General features: G+C 40.9%; 1 protein-coding gene across 5 annotated transcripts in view; it reads right to left on the reverse strand.

Annotated features, from left to right (window-relative positions):
* TJP1 (tight junction protein 1) overlaps positions 1 to 25,861 on the reverse strand; it is a 69,496-nt gene extending 43,635 nt beyond the window's left edge. For 3 of the 5 annotated variants that reach the window (XM_041418294.1, XM_041418293.1, XM_041418289.1), the window contains exon 1: positions 25,302 to 25,860. In XM_041418294.1, coding sequence (XP_041274228.1) covers positions 25,302 to 25,334 — 33 coding nt within the window. In that variant the 5' untranslated portion in view covers positions 25,335 to 25,860. Of the gene's footprint in view, positions 1 to 25,301 lie in introns of all 5 variants that reach the window. The other 2 variants (XM_041418292.1, XM_041418290.1) reach the window with 1 other exon arrangement.
* Between the last annotated feature and the right edge of the window lie 6 nt (positions 25,862 to 25,867).

Below are 25,867 nucleotides of genomic sequence, written 5' to 3' on the forward strand. Positions count from 1 at the left end.
AGAACAGTGAAAACAGTTCAAAGGCAGTCTGAGGTGAGTGTTGGCTTTGACACAAACTGCTTACTTGAGTTAGTTTCTGATCTGTAAAGAACTGCATTCACTCACAAAAGACCAAGGGAAGTCTGAAGAAGACCTGTGAAGGTACCCACCCCACTTAGCACTGACAGCTGAGGCAGAAGAATGAGCCTGTGTTACCATCAGCTGAGGTCCCTGTTGCAATGCTGCTCTTAGGCCATACCCAAAGTGTTCTATTTTTCATGCTATCCACCACTAATTTAATGAAAATCAAGGTGACTCAGCAGGAATTGAGAAATATATACAGCCTAACACTCAAAAACTAGGAATATAGGAGAATACTATGATACCCCAGTCTAGAGTTATAGTAATTTAACAGAGACCCTGTAACACCTTTGAAATGCAAGTGGACAACATTGCAAACTCCTGCATCTGTATTACCAATGACTTTACATCCCAGAATCACATAATTTTTAAGGCTGGAAGGGACCTCTGGAGATCATCCAGTCCAACCCCCCTGCCAAGGCAGGGTCACCTGGAACAGGTGACACAGGTATGTGTCCGGGTGGCTTTGGAACGACTCCAGAGAGGGAGACCCCACAGCCTCCCTGGGCAGCTCTGCCACCCTCCATGGAAGTTCCTCCTCATGCTGAGGTGAAACTTCTTGTGTCTGATTTATGGCCACTGCTCCTCAGCCTGCTGCTGGGCACCGCTGAAGAGTCTGGCACCATCCTCTTGGCACTTGGGAGATTATTTATATGCATTAATGAGGTTCCCCTCTCAGTCTTCTCCAGACTAAACAGTTTTTCCCTCATAAGAGATTCTCCAGACCCTTCATCAACTTTGTGACCAATGCCAGACCCTCTCCAGCAAGTCCTGGTCTTCTTTGTACTGAGGAGCCCAGAACTGAGCACATATATTAAGAACAAAAAGAATAGAAAGAACGATGGTATCATGACTCCAGTGACGTATTTGATGCTTGTGCTTTAATAAAGTGAAAAGTTTCCTTAAGCTCATCCTAAACACTGTTTTAGAGACAATAAGTATTCCTAGCTCTGTATATGGAAAATGGATCTGTTTGTGGGTTGGGTGTTTTGTTACTATTTAAAGGACAGAGTCATACATGACATTGCAATTCATCAATATGGAAGTTATGAAACTTATCATTTACCCAGAATCCTGGAAACATCAAGTCTTGTTCAACTCTTTCATCTTTGGAATTGCCCTGAGAAATAAACATTTCAAAGTAAACATATTTTCAGAAAGCTCCCTTTGTGGGCTTATAAGAGTCCTTCAAACAACATTATTTTCTTCTCCTTCTCAACATACTTCCTTCTTCTCAAGAGCTGGTTTGGTTGTTTTTATTGGGGTTTTTTGTGCTTTTTTCTTCTTTTTTTAATACCATGCCTTTTCTCATCCAACTTTAACCTTCTTACACATATCTGGGTATGTGTGCACATGCACACATATGCTTTTCTTCCAAGCATCCTGAAGGAAAAACACAACCCAAAAAGAACCACTGGCTACTGAACTGAGCAGTGCAGTGATGCTGCAAATAGCATTGCTCTGTTTACCTGCACTGCAGGTGAAAAAGCTGCTGCCAGCAGCAGCACTGAAGCCACCCACAGGCTTGAGAAGAAAGTTCCAGTTTACATTTGGAAAGCTTCAAACAACAGCTACAGAAACCAGTATTCTAGCTTAAAATAATGCAAATTCCCAAAGGCAGGTTTCTTGCAGATTAACACTTTTTAGATTTCTACACCTCAGCTCAGACTAAGGCCAGAGCTCCTACACATTCTTGAAATCCAAGCCAGAATAGTTTCCCAATGTTTCTTTCCAAGTCTAGGGGGACTTACTGGAGGAATTATTGTTCCCTAACTCCCCTGCTTTTCACAGGAAGTGAATTGTATTCCAAACAGCAAGACAGATTTTAAGGAACTGTTTCCTCAATTGTGATCAAATTTTGACACGTGAGGTCAAATGAGTTTTTAACCATGTTATTTCTTAGTAAAATTTAACAGTAATTTCTGATAAATATAAGTCTTAAATATCCACAGCTGCCATCCATTCCCATACATTCCTCACTAAGGTCAATGTCTTAGTAAAATTTAACAGTAATTTCTGATAGATAAATGTAAGTCTTAAATATCCACAGCTGCCATCCATTCCCATACATTCCTCACTAAGGTCAATGAGATTATTATATTTTCAAAGAAAATAATATCTAGCTAAAATAGATTTTCTTCTGGACTACACAAAAGGAACCTCCTGTGGGAAGCACTAAGTTACATTTAGCATCTTTACCAGCCTGGTTTTTCAGATCAGCACTGACAGCTGTCCTAAGGACAATAAAATGAAGCAACTGCTTTTGCTACCTCAGGGGGCTTATTGCTCCTGTTCTGCACAGAACACAGTGGGCAGAGGAAAGGTGTCTGACAGCTGTGAGCTCTTTCACCAACAGGAAGTGAACAGTCAGATCACAAACTCAACCACAGAAAGAACACCAGCTTAGCTTCAAGCCTGCAGTCTCATGTTGTGTACAGCATACTTACAATAAAATGCTCATGTCAAAAAGCATTCCTATTTATCCTGAAAAAAATGTAACAACTGTGACAGTGTTCTTATTCAAGACACAAAAAATGAGAATGAAGAACTAGTATTGGGCCATGTCAAAAAAGGGGAAAAATGCTATATTTACTCTGTATATACTCTATAATACTGTATTACATATAGTATTATCTGTAATATTATATTTAGAGAGTTCCTCTTCAGAATGACAAACCAGACATACATACACCTCACCCATCTTGCTGCATTTCTATTTGCTTCTAAAATTAATTTTCCATTATTCTTGGGGAAGTCCAGTTCAGCAGTAGGATGTTATTGAACTTCCAGGTTCTAAAGGTTAAATGCAGAATCAATACATTTTGATTGCACTTGTGGGAACAAGAATTAAAAGTGCTTATCAGAACGATCAGAATTTGAAACTCTTATAAGAATTTCTTCAGTTTGTTATGCATCTAGGGGGTGATATTTATCATTCACTTAAAAAAAATCAACATAATCCAAGTCAATATCCAAAACACACAGCTTCCTGAGGAAGTACAAGAAAAGAAAACAGAATCTTCCTCAGCCAGCCCAGAACAAGGAATGAAGAGGTCATTTCCCCACACACAGCATCCTTCAGCACTCAGCTGCAGCACAGTGCTGTTTCCAACACTGACCAGGATGAGTTCCCACAGATTCTCACCTTTGTCCTAGCCTAGTTAAACTACAGCCACCTTAAATTCCGACAGATTCCCTCCAATTGTCTTATCATAAAAGCCTTCAGCTGACTGGGGGCAGGGGGCCCATTTTTTAACAGTTGTTCCCCAGCAATTAGTGCAATGAGGTCAGAATCCCATTATCTGACTGATTTTATCAACTGAAAGGAGTGCTTTGTCTTCCATAGTCTAACACATACACAATGCACCACAGCCTCTCACAGGGAACCTCAGAGTTACTTGAGGTATTTCAAACACTGGCAGCCAACTCCAGGAGCAAGCGCAGGCAGCCAGGAGAGCACTAGGCAGGGTCACCACAGCGAACTGCACACTGCCACAGCTGCATTCCCACCCACACCCTGCTATGTCTGCCCTACACTCTGCAAACAGCCTGGATCTTCAGCTTTCCACTTGATCATCATTCCTTCCAAGGAGCAGGACTGCTTCCCTGAACACATTTTTGAGAGAGGATTCAAGAGATCAGACTAAGGACTCAGGGACTGCCACAGAGCATCAGGTGCATGTTGTCTGTCTATCTGATTATCTCTTTTACACAGCAGTGGGAAATGCAGGAGAAAACACACACTAAAGGACTCTTCTGAGATATGTATAAAAAACCTGCAGAATCACTGAAGCTGAGAAGCCAGTCTTTAGTCCCACGTTCTGTCTGAGTGTAAATCCACAGAAGTGACATCAACCATTTCTTGAAACAAAAATAAAAACCTTATTCTTCTCTGAAGCATATGCACTAACCACCAAAAATTACAGTAGTGCCCATTGTAATCTTTCTCCATTTGGTATCCTGGGTTCCAAGCTCTAGTGAAGAGTTCCACTACTCCCAAACGTTCACCTACACTAAACAGCCCACCTCATGAAAAGTCTGTATGAGAAAAACCACAATTAAAGCTGCTCTTCAGATGACAATACACAATCCAAGTAAAAAAAAAAAAGAAAAAACCAAAACAAAAAAACAAACAAAAAAAAAAAAAACCAAAAAAAACCAAAAAAAAACAAAAAAAAACCAAAAAAAACCAAAAAAAAACAAAAAAAAACCAAAAAAAACCAAAAAAAAACAAAAAAAAACCAAAAAAAACCAAAAAAAAACAAAAAAAAACCAAAAAAAACCAAAAAAAAAACCACCACAGAAATGTCAACCCTGCATGTCAATAATAAAATGAACCTATTTTGATTTAGATCACTCTGAGAATACAAAGTCTCTACAACAGTACACATGGACAGTTTGAACAGTACTAGTTATCTTTACATCACAAAGAACAACCTTGAGAGGAAAAACTAGGCCTAAATATCTACATACACATTTTAACAATAATTAGGTTGTTCAACCATTCCACTCAATTCTCCCAGTGCTTCCAAAACCACAAGACACTGCCTTAGTCAACACAATTTCCAATGCCTGCTCATCTAGAATCCGAAAGGTTAGTGGCTACCTTTTGAATATAAAGATACTGCATGTATCTAAAAGCATTCCTTAATTACTAGTTTTCTTGACAAATTTTTCTACAAGAGACATTTTTGCTCCATCTTCTGGGCACTGTTCTCATCAAGCTAAAAAAGTAGCTCAGTGTTTAACTCCCCACATCTGTGCACTACCCAGCTTGTTTAGCATGACTCACTTTTCCAGAATGGCCTCTCAACTCCAAGCTTCACACATCACAGACAAGATCATAAAACCTTCTGCTTAGTGGTACTGCTGCTCAATGCAAAAAAATACTAGAGCTCTCTCCCAAAAAAAGCCCTAATGAAGAACAGTATGCACAAATTTGGAGGGATGCTGCATTGTAGTTAAATAATTAAATACTGGATTACAGATCCAGTTAAATCTGAGTATTTATAGAAGTGTTCATGACACAGGCCTAGTAAATCACATTATCCATGAAAGGCAGAAGGCTGACACTCAGGAATAAGGCAAAACAAACCAGAGTGCAAGACCCACACGCAGCTACATCACAAATGATCTCAGGTCAAGTTACTTCAGATGAAGAATACCACTCAACCACCCTGGAAACAGTATCAGCCAGCAGCTAAGCAAAGCTTACCAGCTCCTGATGGCTAAGGCGTGGGAAAACTGTGCTTGAATTTGGGATCCTTGTCTGTTTTGCTTCTTTCCATTTTGCTTTCCAGCTGGCAGTGAAACCACGTAGGATCACAAACTCCAAAGTGCTGGCAGTAGTGTTTCACAGATCACTACTCCAGGCCAGTACACTAGCAAAAGATAGCGAAATCACACAGAACAGAGGCTAAAAAGCCAAAGTGGCAAGCCACATTTCTGCCCTCAGCAAAGGATGTTGCCACAGAGAAGCACAACTTGCAATTTGCTTTTGCTTTAAGTAGTTGCACTGCCATATTGACCTAGGTCATATAATTAGGACCTAAAGATTCCTAATTTAGAGTATAAATTGTAATATGTAATTGAATGGATTTATCCTCTCATTATTTACCTCAAATATGATTTTTTGTATCATTTCAAAACCAAGATCTTCAAGGAACGCATGTAATATTTCAATTGTTTAAATCTCGGGATGCAACTTGAAAAGCAATTATTTTACCACAATAAAAGCAGCTTAAGCAGCACACACTGCCCTCCTACTAGTTTCCATCCTCAAAAAAATCCCATCCATCATATCTTGTGCAAGTGTGATGTGGTCATTGTTACCTGTATCCCCAGCAGTTCATCTCAACTCCAACAGCAGCAACTGCTCCAGTTTGGAAGGCAGTCCTGGGCACGTATGTAAATGCTCAAACAACAGCCTCCCACCAAAGTAAAAGAAGCCCTGCTGAAGTGCACAGAGCTGGGACCAGTGTCACAGCAACTGACACAGCTTAGAGCAGCAAACTCCAGTCACACACTACCTACCTGGTGGGTTTGTTCTAAAACCACAGTGGTGGTCAGATGGTGGAGCAGACTGCCCAGGAAGGCCATGGAATATCATCCTTGGAGGTGCTCAAAACTGATCTGGACAAGATTCTGGACAGCCCTGTAGCTGACCCTGCTCTGAGAGTGGGGCTAGACTAGATGATCTCCAGAGCTCTGCTGAGCTCTAGATTACCTGACCTCACTGTTCTGCAATTATTCTACAAATCAGATTTGGTGAGAATTGCCTTGAGCACAGACTTGGACTAGCTGATCCCTAGAGTCCCTTCCAACCTTAATTACTGTGTGATTCTATGTAACTCTCATTTCCAGCACATTTCTGAAACCAAATCAAATCATCCTACTGCAGACACAACCTCCATGTCTACTCCTATACACAGCTTGGCTTCAGTGTTTTATCTCTCATAAAGAACATCAGCTGGAGTTATTCCAGTTTGGTTTTTCCCTTAGGGGAGAAGAAGAGCATAGTACCAGTATCAAAGAAAGCAAAATTAGCTATAAGAAGCCTAAATAAATCATCTCTATGGCTTCTTATTTAAAAAGTACAAAGACAAAATGCACACAAGTAATAGATATGTCCACCAAGAAATAACCAACATGAATGTAGACATCAGAGCAGCAATCAAAGCATTCAAGCACTTCATCCAAAGACAGAATGCTTCTCACCTTGTTTTTAATCAAGAGAATCATAATCCAGTTACCAAGCACTGCACTATATACATTTCAGATCATTATACTCTCAAGATCTGTCAAATAAGAGCCTCAGGACAGGTAACAGTATCCCACTAAGACAGAGCTGGGCTGATTTTCCAAGATCAGAGCTTGCAAGTATGAATAAATGTTCAAGAGGCTTGCATTACAATTCCAGTTACAGGTGCACAATAATAGCCTTGACATCTTCCATTTTGACAATAAAAGAGTAGCCTACAGAGGCTCTTTAAAATTTTGAGGTGGGGGGAGGGTATCGCTTGTTTTGATTTTGCTTTTTACAGTCAACACAGCCACAGCAAAATTATACCTTCTCTAGGTAATTTACCAAATTCTCCTAAAATTAACAGCTGAAATGCAGGTGTTCTGACCATATGCACACACACTTCACTTTGCCTCATGGAAGCAGCTGACAACTATTTTTGTAGGAACAGGATTAGTGGGGTGGGAGTGTGTTTCCTGATATTTTACCCCTTGAATCTCAGTATGAAGAAATAGGTCACTGGGCAATAAGACTTTCATCCCCTGCCCTGCTTGTGGGTACAAAATTTCTTCCTCTGAATCTCAACCAACCACTAAGTAAGAAATTTCAGGGAAAGTGTCCTTCCCTACCCTGAACAACCACACACCCAGATGGCATCTTCCCACCTTCAACTTGGGTAACTGTCAGTTAAGAAATTCAATTTTAGCAGTCACATGGCTACTACAGCATCTTCAGAACACAGTACAACTCTGAGCTCACATTAACTTCACACATCCAAAGAAAGCAAGTCTCAAATCAAGGATACAGAAAGACAGAAGTTCAAAAAGGAAGAGAGGGTAAATAACGTTAAGTCTTCCAGCTCCTTGAAAAAGATTAACTTATTGTGTTAGAAGTTGTCAGTGACTTTGGAGTAAGGACACAATGGTAACAAATAGTTTGGTTTAAAAAACACAATACAGGGAACACAGCAGGGTTCTGTTCGACTTTCAAATGCAGTGCTTGTGCATTGAGAGGGGAAGAGAAACAAGTCCAGGAAGTCACTGGGAGAGAAGAGAATGAGAACCAGAGCAGCCATACCCCCTTGGCATGGACATGAGACTTGGATTGGGAGGACAAAGTAACAAATGCCACCACAGCATTCAAAGGGCTTATTCAGCTATCAGCAAGGTAAACATTCCTAAACCTTCTTACCGGGCAAGCGTGGAAAGCAGAAAACACCTCATTTTTCCTCAGCAAAAAGGACTATCCCCATTCTATTAACATCTAGCTTCCATATTACTTCACCATGAAATGGATTTTCCTCTTTTTTGAAAACACTTACCTTGAATAAGTATCTGTTTAAGCAGACAATCTACTACACTTTGAGAGACAGTTGTTAAGTGTCAGTCTCTCCTTGCTTATATGAACACCAGTCTGTTCCAGGATTTTCCTGCTGAAAAACTCTTTCTAAACCTAACACATTAATGATTAGTTGGTGTTACAGAAAATACATAGCATGCTACAATTGCCCCAGCATTCAATCTCAAAACTGAGTAACATAGCTCTGACAGAACTCAAAACCAGGTAATAAGCTGAAGGTGTAGAAAGAAAAAACCACCAAGATGTATCAGTCAGTAAAACCAGTATTTAAATTCTGAACATATAGCGCAGAATAAAAGATGGGGGAAAAATCCCTTTGCTTTTTTAAGCTAAGCTGTTCCATTGCATTCAGCAGCCCACAGACCTGCAGATGAGCTCACACATCTTAAGGAGCATCTTCCTACAGCTCAATCAACACCTTAATTTTTATCAGTCCTTTATACCCTTTCTGTTTAGTGTCTATGTAATATAAATTAAACTTCTCCACTGCCACTATGAAAAAACCGAAGTGATTGTGAAGGTTCAGTTCCAAAGAGTGGTGCAAAGGGGTGAACGGGGTCTAAGAAAAAGCAATTCAGTTGTGTGGAGCAAGTGAACAAAGAGTGGTGCGAAGGGGTGAATGGGGTCTAAGAAAAAGCAATTCAGTTGTGTGGAGCAAGTGAAGAGGTATCCTACAACATAACCGAGGCAAGGCACAGCAGCCAGGGGGGAGCAGAGCCTGCTGTCAGACCAATACACTGGAGAACATCCAGTGTCTTCTTAGAACAGCACCTTGAGGCCACTACCCTGCAATACAAAGGGTTAAGGAGCAGCAACAGCCTAAAGCTTAAGCTCCTTTCATTCTCAGCACAGAGGATCTCCTTTATTCACAAAGCTACTCTGAAGTGAAACAAGGAATCAGCCTGGCACTGATGAAGGCTTTCCTGGGATGGAAAAGGACCAGCCAAGAAGAGAAGCTAGCACAATAAAAACTTCTCAGGTGGGTTATCCATTGGCTACGAATGTAGAAACACTGCCCATACAAGTATCTGCAGAAATTTTGATAATCCTCTCTGCTGCTTTCATGGGTAACACAATTACTTATTCACAGCCAGTTAAGAGTGGGATTTTTTTCTCTCCTAATCCTGGCTATACTATTAGATATTTGCAAAATATGGCATTTCAGATATGGTTTCATTTCAGAGGACAAAAGAAACCTCATTATTACTAAAGACAAGCATGTTTTATAGAAAACACATTTTTCTAACTTCCAACTTATTAATATTTTCCTTTTTTTAAGTGATCTATTCCCTTCTCTTGAGGAGCCAAGGCCACTAACAAGCACAAGAGACTATAAGACCAGCTCCAGAAGAACCAGCAAGCAGGAAGAACCAGTAAGACACGTCCATGCTTTTTTCCCTTTCCTTAAAAGGACACGCAGCAGCAACAGAGGTGACCCCGCCACCCAAAACATCTTCTTATTTCAATCATAACTCCTCATCTTCTTAAAGAGCAGCAATGAAACCAGCTCCACTGGGGAGCCAAGACTGAACAAGAGGCACTAAACCAGCCCTGAGATACTGCCCATCACCATCAGCTGCCCTGCTCCCAATCCCCCTCTTTGATTTGTTTCTGGCAGCAGTCCCACCACTGCCTTTCACTACACCAGTGGTTCACAACCAGACCTCTTCAGAAAAGCTGAATGCAAACCACTATATACTAACTTAAGAAAAGCACTTTTTAAAAACACCATGTTCTTGTTTTTTCAGGGTTGGATTTTCTCTTTTATAGACTGCATCCCTACCCCACTCCAAACAGCTGAATTCCTATGAACCCCAGGCTGAAGATGACCCCAGACATTTCTGACTCCCTGAGTCATGAGCCAGCCCAGTCTCCTTCCCTCCCCTCACGAAGGGAGGGCAGAAGAGACATTGGCTACAGTCACTGGGAAAAAATGAGAGGGTAATTACTGGACAAGAGGCTTCTAACTGACCTCTGTAGGTATTCAGATTTACATAACCATCACATCGGTTCCCATCCCACCCTACAGACATTCAGCTAGGATTTTTTATTTCCTGTTTGCACATCAAAGTAGAGGAATGAAACAAGGGAATTCACGAACATGCTCAAGAGCAATAATTATTGACCAGATTAGAACTTCCTAGCGTCATGCTGCCTTATGCACACCATGCAAAACAGCACACTTCAAAAGCAACTCCTCTCATGAAAATCCATTTGGTAGACTTACAATTATTTCCACCCTTGTAGATGAACTGACACTGAATTTCACATAAAAACCAGTATGCAAATCCAGAAAGCTTAAACTACCTAAAATTACAATCTTAAAGATTAAATAGCTTCAAGGCCTGCCTTTTCAGTTCCAACTTGACCTTCCACTTCCCAGTTCAGTTTTAAGGTGACAAAAACCTCAATTAGACCCAAAAACACAGTCGCTTCAAAGGGGAAAAAAGAGCCACACCCAGAAAGCCAAAGGTTAACTGTAAAAATGGTCACAAAGCCACTTTTGTATTTACATCAGTGTAATTAAAAATACACTCATTTCAGTGGAACAAACTGCCTCACCAACAGCTTTAACCACATGACACTAACTTCTATTCCCACAACTTCAAGTGTATCAATGATACAAGATTATATTCTTGACCAAAACTGCATCATGTCCATTCATCACCACTCTGGAATGCACATTCCCAAATATGCAAGAAAGCTATGAGGGCAGAAATGACCAAAGGGATTTTAAAATATGCACTGGGCTTCTACAGAATTGCATATTCTAGCTACCTCAAACCATATTTAAAAATGGAGTTGGCAAAGCCAAAGCCCTTAAACAAGAGCAAATTCCTCTTTTTTAAGGTTATTCTGACTATATTTCACATTAAAAACTGCAAGAAGGAGAATATGCAGAACTACAACCTGACATTCCAGTTTGCAACCTGAAAACACACTCAAGTTTACACAGCCTTTAACTCACCCCTGGATTGCCCCAGCATTCTCTGTGCTACAGAAAGCAGCTCTACTGAACTTCAACATACTGAATGCAATAAATTCTAAGAAAATAACAAAAAGGTTACAGGCCAAGGGAAATAACTAGTGTAAACGTTTAAGTCTTGCCCCATCTGTTACCCTAAGTTTCTCATTCTAGAGCGAGTTAAGACTTCAATTGACAAAAGACAACAAATTCACCTCAAGAATGAAAAAGTTCAAAAAGAAGCAAGCAAAAAGGGTAACAGAAATCCCATTGTATCCCACTGTATTTTTCCCTTTGCAAATATTTGTTCACATTGCTGTGCATTCACTCCAATCTGTTCCACAAAAAAAAAAAGAAAAAAAGAAAAAAAAAAAAAAGAAATCAGTGGCAGAAGGGCTTCCACACTCTTGTCCTATGTGAGTCAGCACCTTGAATCTTGAGGGAAGGTGCACATAAAACAGTGTCATTTAATTTCACAGCTAAACAAATTCTTTCAAGAGCAGAACTTCACTTGTACCACTCTTGCCCTTGGATGATACCACCAGCACCACAATCATCAGGTGTATATTGGAATCTGCAAGTAAATGATGTAAAAGGGCAATTTTGTGATAATATGGGCCTTGGATAAACCAGCAACATACTTTTAGGATTGCTTCATGACTTTTTTTTAAGGAACTAAGTTATTACAAGGCAATACAGGAAAAAACTGAAGTACTTAAAAGCTCTTTTCCTATTCCACCTCTGCTTTATATCTTGTGACTACACTAAACTAAGGATTTTAGGTGCCCAGTCCTGACAAATTGAACACACTAAGGTTCCAGGAGCAGGTACCAAACATCAGTTTGCATGCATTTATCAGACTGGAAACATTTCCCTTGACAGTGCACTGTCAGCTCAGCAGTCAGTGCTGTTTACCCTCAGAAGATCAAAGACAACACGTGCTTTACCATAACAATAGTGCACATTATTGATGCACGTACTTAACAGGCCTAAAGACTGAGACCAGCGGCAGTGACACTTCACAGAAGTGCAAAGCTTCTGCTCTTCACCCCAAACTGGAGGGAAGGCTGCTAGCAAAGCATGAGGTATAGAACAGATTAAACATCATTATTTCAAATAACCTACAGCCCCACATACCTACATAGAACACATGATTGCATCTGTAAAATTAAATGCAAACAGCAGTACTACTTTGAAATCATTTTCAGAAGCAGTATTTTAGGTTTTCTTTATTTTTAGGATACAATACAAGCAGATTTTCAGTTTGGATTTTCTTTTGCTACTGGGTACAGACTTTTTACATGATGAAATCTGAGCTTCTCATGTAAGTGATAAGCACCAAAACACAGAGAAATATAGTATCTGAAGTTTGCACATGAAACTCAGCCTAAACAAGGCTAACAGAATGGTAAACCTAAGTTGCAAAGCATTTTTACTTTTTAGGGGGTTCACACTTTACATTTTTTCCGTAATACATTTTAGAGGCTCTTTTTCCTACCACCAAAAAAAATTAAACTAGTCCAGTGCAAGTTAAAAGAACGCTTAGCCTAAACCATTCACACCAGTCCACAAAAAACATCATCCAAAATCACCAAAAGCAATGTTCTTATTTAAATGCATGTCTGTTACATTTATAGACTTGTTTTCACTATTGAGACAAGGAACAAAAAAAGCTGCACACTCTACAAGCACTCACCAACAAAATAAATAACTGAGGTATCAGAGAAAGCGACAAATAAACCCCAATAAAGACTGGCAGAAGTTTGACAGCCATCATGTCTGACAATGAAAATCTAGACACACCAGTACTGTAAATGATACCAAAAGCTTTCTGTTGGCAGGTTGAGTGTAAGGAGAATGTCATGGCATTTTCAGGTTTGCTTTAAACTGCTGGTGGTCTCCTGTCTGTACAGACCTGAAGAACTACCTTTACCCTCAACCCTAAGAACCTCATACAGAGACATCATACATTATTTTCTATAGCAGTCAGTTTGGTACCTTTTAGAAATGGAAAGAGAAAAATGAATTATGTTCAAGTACATTGTTCTGATTCTGCACAGATAAGACAGACCAAGTGAAGAATCCCAAACTAATCACTACACCAAGACGTGTCCACAATGTAATAGTGGAACTCATGGCTTCAATTCAACTTTGAAATAAATCAACTATGCAGTAATTCAAGCAGAGCCAGACCTATGAGAAGCTGCTCTCTCCCTCAGTCATCATCATTTCATCAAGATTAATCCCTGATTGCAAGCCAAGCTATGGTGAAGATGAGAAGCACGCAGAGTATTCCAGAAGAGGAACTCTGAACACAACGACTAAAAATAAAAGTCTATACATAATTACTGAGAGATGCTACCCATCAAATCCACCTCTTAGCAAGTATTTCCCATCTGTGCTTAATGGGCAGATGTCTTTTTCATTTACTCAGCACATTTTTTTGAAATGGAAAACTATGAATGACATTCTAGCTGCTTATCCAACCAGCTGGAGAAGAAATTGGGTAAGCACTTGGTTAACTGCTGAAAAGCCTGTATAATTGTGGTGAATTACCTGTTTATCCCAGATTATAGCTTCAGTTCATTCAACTATTGTCCCAAAAAACTAGCAAGTCACCTGCCACTGAGAATGAGTTATTGAGGAAAAGAGCAACTGAGTTATCTACAAACCCACAAATTCCTCAAGCAATAGTGTTTTCAAAGGAGCATTCCCCTAAATGAGTAAGAAACCAAGAGTTTAGCTTCAGGACACCAGACAAATCTGTTTGATGAGTCAGTTCAATGGCAAAACCTATCAGCAGACCACAGATTGCAGAGAAACCATTCAATCCAGAGGATTCTTTGGAAAAAAATTCTAAAGACTAAATAAGTGAGGATAAAATGAATTAAAAACTTAATCAGAAAGGTGAGACATGAAAGAGTAGTTCCAGCCAAGATAGCTGTAGTACAATTTTACCATTAAAGTGAGAACTGAAAAGCAGAACAAAAGTTACTGCCAGAATACTTTCAAAGCTTGACTGATAACAGTCACATCTTCACAGTCATGCAACTTCTAATGATCTGCATGAAAAAATGAACTGCAGTGAAAAGACCTAAATCTGTACCTCTTGTATGAATGTATTGATTTAATTGCATCTTTTCCACTCATTTTTGTAGGTCCACCTTCAGAAGTCACTTCTTCTGAAATGTAATCCTCTCAAAGAGACTGTAGTGTTATCAACACATGTAAGTTATGCATCCTTTTTGCCTCACTGTGCATTTTAAATTGATCCAGATTAACACATGTTGAACTGAGCTGTGGAAAATGTTTTCTTCCACGAAAGTTGGGGTGCAACTATGAAGTACATATGAAAATATATACAAAATCCAAATATTTTTGTCCTACCAATTACCACAAGAAATACAGAGTTCATATTAAAAAAAAAAAAACCACTATGTAACTACACTGCTCAGTTAGTTTCCTGCTGTAAAATCATTACTCATTCTATTCTCTTCACTGCATTGTTATAGCAGGAAAAATACCTTACATTCTTTTACAACTTGAAATCTATGTTTTAGTGCATTGTCACTGTATAGTACGTGGTCAAAGAGCAAAGGCAATTTTAAGTACACCAGTGCTTATCCTTGCACACAGAACTCTCCTGCTTCAAGAGATTTTAGGCACAGGTTGTACATATTTTGCAGCGACTGGAATTGCAGTAAACAGGTAAATTCCTGATGTCACACTCCCCCCAAAGAAGGGGGCAACGATGCCACGCTGCACAACGGAAGTTCAGAATTATATCAAATGCCATACATGATACATACTGCATCAATCAGATGTTACCTCTACTGTCCACCTCTCAGCAGAACAGAACAGAGATGCTTAGTTTTTTCATCCAAATGCACTGAACTCTAACAGGCTTAGAATCTGAGATACAGGCAACCAATAGAATGTACTAAATATACACATATTCCCTGGGAACAAAGATTAAATTGTGAATTGCTAAACTTGCCTTCATAGGTAATAGGCTATCATGCTTCTCATGTAGAGACTTGATTTAGAAGTCCACCTACCCCAAACATCCAGCACCTTATTTTCAAAGACAATATGGATTCTCTGTGTTTTGTGGAAAAAATAAAAAAACAATTTATCCTTCTAAAAGTCTCACCAGGCTACAGGATTTAAAGATTTTATTCTTTTGAACTTATTTATCCTCTTCCCATGATCTCTGCAATTCAGGCACTACCTGATGTAACAACTATTTATAAAAGTAAATAAAAGTAAAGACAGTAAAACAAAAAATCAAGTCAGCTTAATCTCTATTCAGGTTCTAGTCCTGTGTCTTCATACCGAAGAAGGTACTGGCATAATCACTATGTGTGATACCCATTAAGCATCAGACACTAAAAGGAAACATTTGTCAAATTCTTCTTATTTTTCGCAGCAATTCAAGAAAAGACATTGGAGCTCAATCTATAGAATATATGCTACATTGCAGTAAACGACTTTGTACTGTACTCAAAGGACCATTGTTGTTTAATCCCTGCTCTGCCCAGTCACACACACACTTTCTTCTCCCTAATCCACCCACTCTTTAAAGCCACCGCATGAACTTTTCAAGGCTGCTTGTTCGCAGCACCTCTGAATAAACCACACAAACCGCATCTCTCACACACGTGACTATTTTTGAAGTGAAAATTAACACAAATACAACTTAAATGGAGACAAGTCAACACTTGGGCCCAGATAACTGTGTGTGTAGTCAGCAGGGAAGAAGTGTTGTTATAGAAAATGGGGGCGAAAAGCATGGAATGAGAGCTGGCTTTGTTCACAGGCAGTAGCCTAAGTGCCTATCAGTCAGCAAAAGCATTTTTAAAACAGCTGCATCAAAGCTTTCTGCAAGTTAGTCAGCATGTGACAGGCCAGCACATTACAACAGTGCCACAGCAATCTCTGCATAATAGGAGTGCTCTGAGTGACCTGAAAGGTCAGTGTTTTCAAGCATTCCAGTAATCTGTAAATTGCCTTGGCTTATCACTTGGAAGCAACATAATTACATTGCTTGAAGGGCTAGGACAGTAGACAGATTTTAGGTATTATGTTTTGGTCAGCTACATACTAACCTCTACACTGTAAGCATATCCAGGAAACTCAGAATAATGTACAAATTTTAAAAAGGAACATTAAACCATCAAAGTCTGCCCTTCTGATAGAGGGAAAACTATCGACAAAGTTTTGTAACCATCTATAGTAGTTTATCAAGTAGAAATATCACTGAAGGTTTGGTTTTGTTTTTTTTTTTGGTTTGTTTTTTAATGTTAATGTTTAAAGATACTACCTACAAAACTAATTTTTAAATACAGCAAGACTGCAACTACTATTGAGTAAATTAAAAGGTCCTGTTCTGGAAGTTAAAAGGTGGAGCAAGCAAAATGCAATTTTCATAGTTGAAAACCAGTACTTCCTACCAGAGAAAAAAAAATTATTGTTGCCAGCTATAAACATCCCAAGCAATTTACTCATAGCCAAGCAAGGCGCTGGCCATTGACTTTAACAACAGATTTTTCTAGAAACAGAAAAGCAAAATTAGATCTACGAGTCCATCTACCTCACAAGATTAAAAATGTTGCCGTCCAGTTGCCAACAGCCATATCTGGCAGAGTCAGAACTATCTCAAGCCACTCTTTGGTTTGTGTGGTGCCCCAAAGCACAGGACGCAGCCGCCAGGCCCACCCAAGGCTCCCTGCACAGGAGGGTCTGTCCTGGCAGCCCCCAGCTCCCCTCACCTCGCCCAGTGCAGCCCTTTGGCTGCACACACCAGCACCATCTGCTTCCACTGCCACCAAGCACTTACAAACAGTTCTACTGCTTCACTAGAGGTGAACTCAAGTATTCACTCAGGAGGGAGAAAAAACAAAGAGCAAGGCAAAAATTCTCAATTTTAGTTCCATCATAAAGAAGAAAGAAAAAGCTATGCAATATTTCTCTGAAATTGCTAGCTTTTGTTTAAAGCACTTTCAAGGCATGGTTGATTTTTTTTTTTAATGGAGATAATAAATGCAGTCAGAAGTTCAGGCTAGCGAAACACATGCTGCAGAAACATCACATTTATGTTTAAAAGGCATCTCCTGCCTGTTTAAACTACAATGCTAGCACAGCTTCAAGTGCAGGACATAAATCTCACATGACTGTAAACCAAACTAAGCTTACAGCCAGAAAGACAATGCTAGTATTACCAATAATGCAACTGACTTAAAAGGTGCCCTCATCGTGCAGGAAAGAAAACAAAAATCCAACAGCCTTGGTCATTCTAAAGAGAAACTATCTCAGTAACTCTCAACCACTGGCACCTTGCTATTCCTTACACACCTTCCCAAGACAGAGACATTTACTGATTGCAAATAAACACAACCAGTAAGAAAACCTTTTATGTTAGCATTGGTATTCAAACAATTTAAACAACAGATCCCCTCAATTGAAACTCAGCACTTTCCAGGGCAGTTCTAGGGTGGATTTACCACTGAACTACCAACAATAAACAAACCACAATAAACTACATGAGCACTGGAAAAAATAACCCCACAGAGTGCTTCTACAGCACTATCTGATACAGATGAAACATGTTCTTTATTCAAGCCATCAACATTGTTAATGTAAACCTGTATACCTTTCTTGTATTTCCTAGCTAAATGTTCCCTGTTTTAGGAATATTAATCCAGCCTACATTTTCCATAGAGAACAAAACCCAAACAAAATGCAAGTGCATTTAGTTCTCTCATGAGATTACACTCCAGGAATTTCCATTCTTACATAGCTGGGTTATTAACAGAGAGGTTTATCCTGTGTGCAATGGCCAATCACTTTCCACAACTTAATTTCAAATCTGAAGGAAACACAAGTTCCTTTGTCAGAAAGCCATGCCTTTAAGCTTGGCTTTAAGATCTTAATAGCCACTGAAAAAATTATTTCAGGAGTCCAGGTTTACAGGAAAAGCCAGTACCCTTTCACCTAACACTGCGCTGAGAAACTAATTCATGTGAAGGCATTCATAGGCAAAGGAGCATTTTTTCCAAATAACATGTAGGAACAATGCTGGGTCAGGCAACATTAAAAAGTTTTTAAACAACCATCCTGTGATGAGAGGGTTAATATGATCTGGCCTTATCCCAGATTCAGTTCTAGGGAAGCCAGTCATCCAAAATGAACATGAATTACATATTTATTACAGTCTTGGAATTTGTTCAGATAAACAGTAATTGGCAGAGTTAGCCCCAGGTACTATCCTGATTCCATACAAATTACAGCTAACTAATTAATTGATATCACATTGTCAAGTAGCACCTCAAAGTTACTTCTAGAGCTTTACAGCTACAGTCATTCCAATTGTCACTTTCTATTAAAACCAATAAATCTTTAAAGTACATAATTTACACCTATTATCTTTTCAATGAAGATGAAAGCATCTGTGTATATACTATTTGTTTTGTTTTGGGGTTTTTTTTTGTTTGTTTGGGGTTTTTTTACTTTAAAATATTTTTATTCACCTTTTTATAGCAGCATGTGCCTGGTCAGTCCTTTGTCAAAGTCATGTCACCACTGCTGTAATTTAAGTAATAGAAAAACTTACATCATTGCTCAAATTTCACAATCTCTCCTGTTTCATTATGCTACTGCTTCTGGTTATAATTTAAGGTTATTACTTCCTTTTAATTAACTTGAAAAATTGAGCAGCGTCTCTGCAGCCACAAGTTACTTCTTATTAATTTTTGTGTCACTGAATTCATGGTGAATACAACTAAGCCATTAATGCTGCTGCAGGAGCACCGTGGCTGTCTGAAGAAAGAGACCCAAGAAGGTTTGCAGGGAAGGGCAGTGGGTGTTATTTCAGCCGAACAAACTCGCCTCCCAGAGCCGTGTCCAAACGCTTGACCATATGTTCTGAAGTGTATTAACAAGTCTCCAAGCACCTTGCTCATTCTATCTCCCATCTGGATACATCCTAAGAAACAGTCACCAGCCCAGAGTGTAAATAGCTGGAACAGGTCCATTTAATATTTACAAGAAAATTTTTAAACTGGATACAGAGAAGGAGGCCATCTGTTAAAGTGATTGCTGACCCAGTGGGGCAGAGGGGAAGACACTGTTACTGGACCCCATTCAAACTAGGCAAGGAACTGCCCAAACAGTCCCAAAGGATCACAAGTTGAAAACTAATTACTGCCTTTTTAGGAGGGGTGGGGGAAGATTTTAGAATTAAGTTCCTAAGAAGAAGTCAAATGTAAAAGGCAAATGTGAGGAAGACAGAAGGCTGCTCTGCAGTGCAGCCCTTACTGGGAAAAGCCTTGGGAACGACAAATCAAACAAACTGCCGACTTTTGCTCAATTTCTATTTTCAGCATATCAGTGCTTTGGATATGTGGGGGTGGGGAGACAAAAAGGCCATCAGAGCCATACCAAGCTCTCTTGTTGCTTCCTCTGCTATGGGAAGTTAGCCATACACCTTCTGATGAGTTATGTGGGCCAAAAAGGTCACATTTGCCCGCTTCTCCTAAGAATGTGAACTTCTCCAATGAAGCACTCCCTGCCACTGTCATCTTACTGAATTTAGGCTGCCTCCCCCAAAACAAAAGGGAAGAACATCTGTTTATAATGGATTAAGATACAAGAATCCTATTAGAGATTACCAAATACTCTTGAGAAAATAAATATTTTTTAATGTACAGCCAATATTTAAATTTTTAGCACCAACAATACAGTTAATTTTTCCAAGTGTCTAAATAAATCCTGATGTGCAAACGCAGAGAAGACCTCTAAAGAACTACTGAAGATCCTACAGAGTCAGGAACAGTAAATGTAAGCCAAGTGCCCCGTCCTGCACACACTGGGGCAGTTCTCCAACCCTGCAGTAGCCCAGCCACCTTGCCCAAAGAGTTCACAGAGCCTGGGGCTTAAGGAGCTGTCTAAGAGCACACCACAGCAGGAAAACCCCCTGGATAACCAAGCAGACACCACTGTCCCCGGACAAGTCACCACACTTGAGGCCTCAGCAGCACTTGTTACTCTGCAGCCTCCAAGGGATCCACGCTGGACCTTAAATATTCAGCTGAACGTGTCCCTCCATTTCCTCAGATCCTTCACTCAAGCACATCACAGCCCTGAAACAAGAGCACCCCTACTATTTATGACTGTACAGTGCATATTTGAATAATCTGGCCCTAAAATAGCATCATTATAAGACAAGACAGTGTTTTCATTTCAGGACTTTTTGGACTCAGCATAAATACACTGCACAGAATCATGGAATTCATTTTAAGACTTCCCTACGGCTGTTTGCTTAATCAGTACATTCAGTGAAGAAGTCATTAGTAATATATTTGCCTGAGAAAACACTGGGCATAGTTTGATATTAATTTTTGTTGTACTTATACTGTGATAACATAGAAATACTTGTGGGGATATAAATGACAAATGTCTTTTTTAACCCATACCAAAAACAATAAAAGCATTTGTTTCAAATACTATCCCTTAATTCAAACTGACACTTCGAATTTGACAGTGATACAAACCAAATGTTGGGACTACTAATTTTGAAATGGACATGTACACGCCTTTACTCCCCCCACACTGTGACTAATCAGATTTTCCCCTGCCACTCCAATGTGTACACAAGACATGGCCTTTCCACGAGGTATAGAGGACAGGAGAAGAAAACAGAAAGGAGGATCTTATTTCACAATGAAAGCTTGTTGGCAAAAAAATGGGTGAACACTTCAGTCCTTGGTGAGAACTTCAACTTTGATACAAAGCTTTCAGATGAGTGCTTTGACCTGAGATAGAAAATACTTTTGCATAGCATTTCAAGTAATAAACCCAACATATTTAGCACAATTCAGAGTCAACTAGTTACAGTTCTGTTTCCAACCTTATGGTGAGTAGTTAAAAACCAAGTATTTTCACAAGTACCCAGAAGGTTTTGACAACAATGGCACATGACAGTGTGAACACAGACATATATTCAAGCTCAATAACCACTCTTGACTTCAAGAACAAAATCAAAGTACTATGTTTTGAGCTTTTTTAGCACAGGCAGAAGCCCAGCACCTATTCCCCTAGAACCTAAACAGTAGCACAGTGTGCATCTTAGAATATCTATGACGTACAGTAACCCATTTCTAGAGGTTTTCCCTGACACAAAGATTAGCTAGCTGGTCACTGATAAGGTCTTACTGATTTTCCACTCTATAAAGGTGGAGCCAGTTGCCAGGCACCGTGAGATTTCAGCTCTGTTTACATTACAGTAATCTTTACACTGCACGTTGAACCAGAAGCAAACTCCAGCATACACTTCATAATGACCTACACAGTGTGGAGCTTGCAGCTCCTCTCACCCTGCAGCCAAAGTCATACTGGAAAATGCACCCCGAGTATCATCTGGTAGTTGAAATTGCTGATAGTCCTAACTTGAACAAAGAATTCAAGAAAATCCAAGCCTGAAATACAAGCTACTCATATAAATTGTTCTTTGAAAAATACCGACCAGTATTAGTATTTCCTAAGTTCCAAATACAACTTACAGAAACACTAGCAAAATTAAATGCAGTATTATAAAGGCTCTTTTTTCCATATAGGAAGTAAATCCTCAGGTTAAACTGAATTCTCAGTTACTTTCCCATATACGTTTTCTATATATTTATTTCTTTGTTGTTACAGTTGAAGAATCTCACAAACAACCAAAGAAGAACTGATCTAACGTTACAGTGCCCCCATACAGACTTACATGGGAAAAATAAAATACTGCTCCAAACTCAGCTATCTCACAGACCCAATTAAAAACCACTTCAAAAACATTTGCACATATATTGCTCTACAAGAAACAAATCCAACGGTGTTTCCAAGTAAGATTTAGGGAACAATACTAACCGCAATTATGAAAACCACAGGCCATTGCCTCTAAAACAGAAAACCAAGAAGTCCTTGCAATCAGCAGGTCTTGCACCATTAACACAATCCTGTTCTCAGCTCCTGATTCAAGGGGTTGTTAACAGATACATGCCTGGAGCTAGAAGTCCAGTTAAAATAAGCAAAATTCAATTAGTTACACGACTGAGGTGAAAGACTGAAATACATTTCATGAATGTATTTGAAAATAGAAGGAAGTCTCAAGAACTCGGGTTCAGCACTCAAAAGGCTCAGGGATTCGTTAAGTTCTGTCCCCACATTTACAATTCAAAAGCTCTTCAGGGTGACTTTTTTTTTGGTTGGGTTTTTTTACCCATGTGGACTATATTTGAATCTCCAACTTAAAGGCAAAAGGAAAGTTTACATCCCATTACTAAGACCCTGACAGTCATTCCCATAGCATCCATTAGTACAGTTCAAAAAGACATCAGAAGAGATTAGGCCCCTTAAATTTTGCAGTAGCAGCCACAGGCAGATTAAACTTCCAGCAAGTCTTCCTTTCTCCACCATTTTCTATTGTATATTACCAACAGCTACAACAAGCACATAACACCTTAATAAAACCACATTCTTATACAGCACAGCAGGGGAAAAAGCTAAGTAATCAAAACTGAAAGGCAGTGAAACTGTTTGTGAAAGACTGTTGATAGTAGGGCGTAACATAATCAATCACAGCAGCCAAGATTATCTCATGTACAAATAAGAATTATTCAGCTAATCAAAAAGAATTTCTTTCTCTTTTTTTTTTTTTTTTTTTTTTTTTTTAGGTTTTTTCCAGTCTGTGCCACAGTAACCGTGGATATGGACAAAGAGCTCAAAAGTATATTAAATAAATGTTACGAGAAAACCATTCACCATTTAATGCTTTACAACCCCAAAAATGCGAAACCAGATACCATGTCCGAAGGGGTAGCTAAAGGAAACAGGATCTGGAATGTGAACACAGAAATCCCACAATATTCTAGTATTTCCAAAATACTTTTTAATCTCCTTGTCTATGACTATTAGAAGTACATGGAGAGCAGGCCAGGAACTTATGATTGAAATACAATTAACATTATCAATCGACTGAAAGCATCTGTGTTTTGACAATGAAACTCATATAAACTGCATGCATCAGATTCTAGTCTTTAAAGACATTTCTGTGATCAAGACAAAAAGGTAATAAATGATTTTGATAAAAAGCTATCACAGATTAAAGATTTACTCTGACAACCCCAGGACTTAAAAAATGAGGTATTTTCCCGAGAAAGGGATGCTGTTTCAATTACAGGATTTCCATAAATCTGAAAGCATCCCAGTGAAGAGTTAAACCCCAGTGAGACTATATTTTGCAACAACATTCTTAAATTAACATACCTTTCAGTATAATTAGTTTGGCTGATACTGCATGCATGTATGCAAGCTCCAAGGGCCAATGTGATATGACCATGAGCAGGAGGAGTTTCAAATAACTGCTATGGCAAGATACAGCTTCCAATTAACCCAGTCTGTACACCAGCCCGCAGCCAAAACAGATACACTTGCTGTACACTTGTGCAACTTTAAAGGCACTTCCGTATTTAAAAATAGAAGAACATTTCAAGACAGTACATGTACGTGTGAAAGGCAATATTTGTCCACAGCCTCACAAAATAGCTGTATTTTAAGAGAGCATTTTGAGCCAGAAATGAGAATGTAATATCCCAATTTTACACAACAAAAAAAAAACCTGCAATATTTAGGTTGATGCAATTTCTCACACTCCCTCACAAAGCAGAACTCTAACACAACACTATTCAAGACAACATTTATCTTCAACTCCTATTTGTTGTTAATATAGATGCATTTGAAAAGGGATAGATAAAACATACTTTTTTATCTCCATAGCTAGGTGATAATAGAAATGTGAAATATCACCCAAAATAAGTTACTCTTCCAACAACAAACGTTTATTGTTGAAATGTGTTTGTCTATACGCTAAAATGCAACACTAAACCTCCTGAAGCATACTTAAAACGAGGCATGAAACTCAGCAGCCAACATTAACTTCGAAAGTTTTAAAATTTTTTAAATTCCACTCTGGAAGCTGAGGTTGCCTTGAATACACCTCTAGAAGACTGCGGAGTCGGTAAAATCGCCAGCTAACAGTATCTTACAACTAGAGTAAGTTTGTTACTCAGTATCTCAAGCACCCAAGTTTTTCGGCACTAATACACCAAGGTGTACATTTTACTTCAGCCTGTAGAATACCACTTGTGAGTAAGTGCATACCAGCCAGTGACATCAGATCGAAACCACGCAGTTTCACTCGAAAGCAAACACCACTAAGGCGAGCTCCGGTAACGCCAGCGAGCACACACGACGGGAACTCGTCGCGCTCAAGCCGGAGCAACTACTCAGGCGCCACAAGCTAAAAATTAGTCCGAAATTCAAATTCAAACTAGTTTCAAAGCAAACCTTTAATTTTACACGAAGGAGAAATAACCTGTTGAGCGTTCCTGACTCCACCTCTCACCGCCGGGGCCGCCCGGCATTACTCACGGCCGCGCAGCGCCGGGGGAGGTCAGAGTACACACCCCGCAACGTGCACCTGCACCGGCAACACCTACGGATCAGGTGGAGGACCGGCACAAGTTTCTGACGGATTACTGCCGCCCCAAAGCTGTTTACCGTATGTCAGCAACAATCATCCCCGACTGATTCAGCGGCCACAGGAAAAAATCCTGCAGTACTGGACTCTCCCGGCTGAACCTTTCCTAATTGCTACCCGGCTCCAGCCTGGAACAAAAGGGCACGGCCAGCGCACCGGCGGGAGCGCGGGGGCTTCTCCCGGGGGCAGGGCCCGGCTGCCGCAGCCGTCCCGCCGCCGAGGCCCGCACGTCCAACAGGTGGGCGGCCGGGCGGGGGCCGGGGCGGCCGGCGGGGCAGCGGCCCGGGCCAGGGGGGTGCGGGCCACCTGCGCGCCCCTCCCGGCAGGCAGGAGGGAAGCTGTGGGGGGAAGGCGGCCGGGAGGCTCCGGCCCGCCTCACCCACCTCCTCGGTCCGCGCCAGCCCGTGCCCTCAGCACCGGCGGGGGGAAAGCCGCGGCCACCGCGGTGCGGGCTCGGCGGGGCAATGGGAAAACCGCGCCGGGGGTACCGCAGGATCGGAGCGGGCAGGGAACGCGGCCGCCCCGGGGCCGAGCCTTACCTTCGTGGAAGCCGCCGCGGCCCTGGCAGACATTTTGTTTCCTTCTCTCCCCCGGAGCCGGGCGAGCGTGTGCGCGCCTGCAACTCTTCAGGCCGGGGGAGAGAAACTCGGCGCCGCCACCCGCGCCTCACGCAGCCGCCCGAATAAACATCCCAGGGCGCGGGGGGGAGGAGGAAGAGGAGGACGGCAGGGAAGGGGCGGAGACGGGGGAGGAGGGAGAGAGGAAGAAAGAGGAAGGGGAGCGGAGGCTTAAGTTTGATAAAAGTGTGGTCTCTCCCCCTCGGTGCCTGGCGCGCCGGGGCCGGGTTCCGCCGCCGGGGCACGGAGCGCGGGAGCGGCCGCGCTGCCCCCGGGCCCGCCCGCTCAGCGGCCGCGCCGCCCGCCCGCCTCGTGCCTCTCCCCCCGCGCAGCCACCGACATGTCCGACTGCCGGCACGGCCCATCCCGCCGCGGGGGGACTACCCGCCCCCCCGCCGCCTACCCCCGCTTTGCCGCAGGACCCGGACCCCTGGACGGCAACGGAGCGGCGGCGGCGGAGCGGCCGGTCCCGGCCCCGCGGGCTCTGC

This window comes from Onychostruthus taczanowskii, unplaced genomic scaffold (genome assembly GCF_017590055.1).
Source record: "Onychostruthus taczanowskii isolate IOZ18803 unplaced genomic scaffold, ASM1759005v1 scaffold6, whole genome shotgun sequence".
NCBI lineage: Eukaryota > Metazoa > Chordata > Aves > Passeriformes > Passeridae > Onychostruthus > Onychostruthus taczanowskii.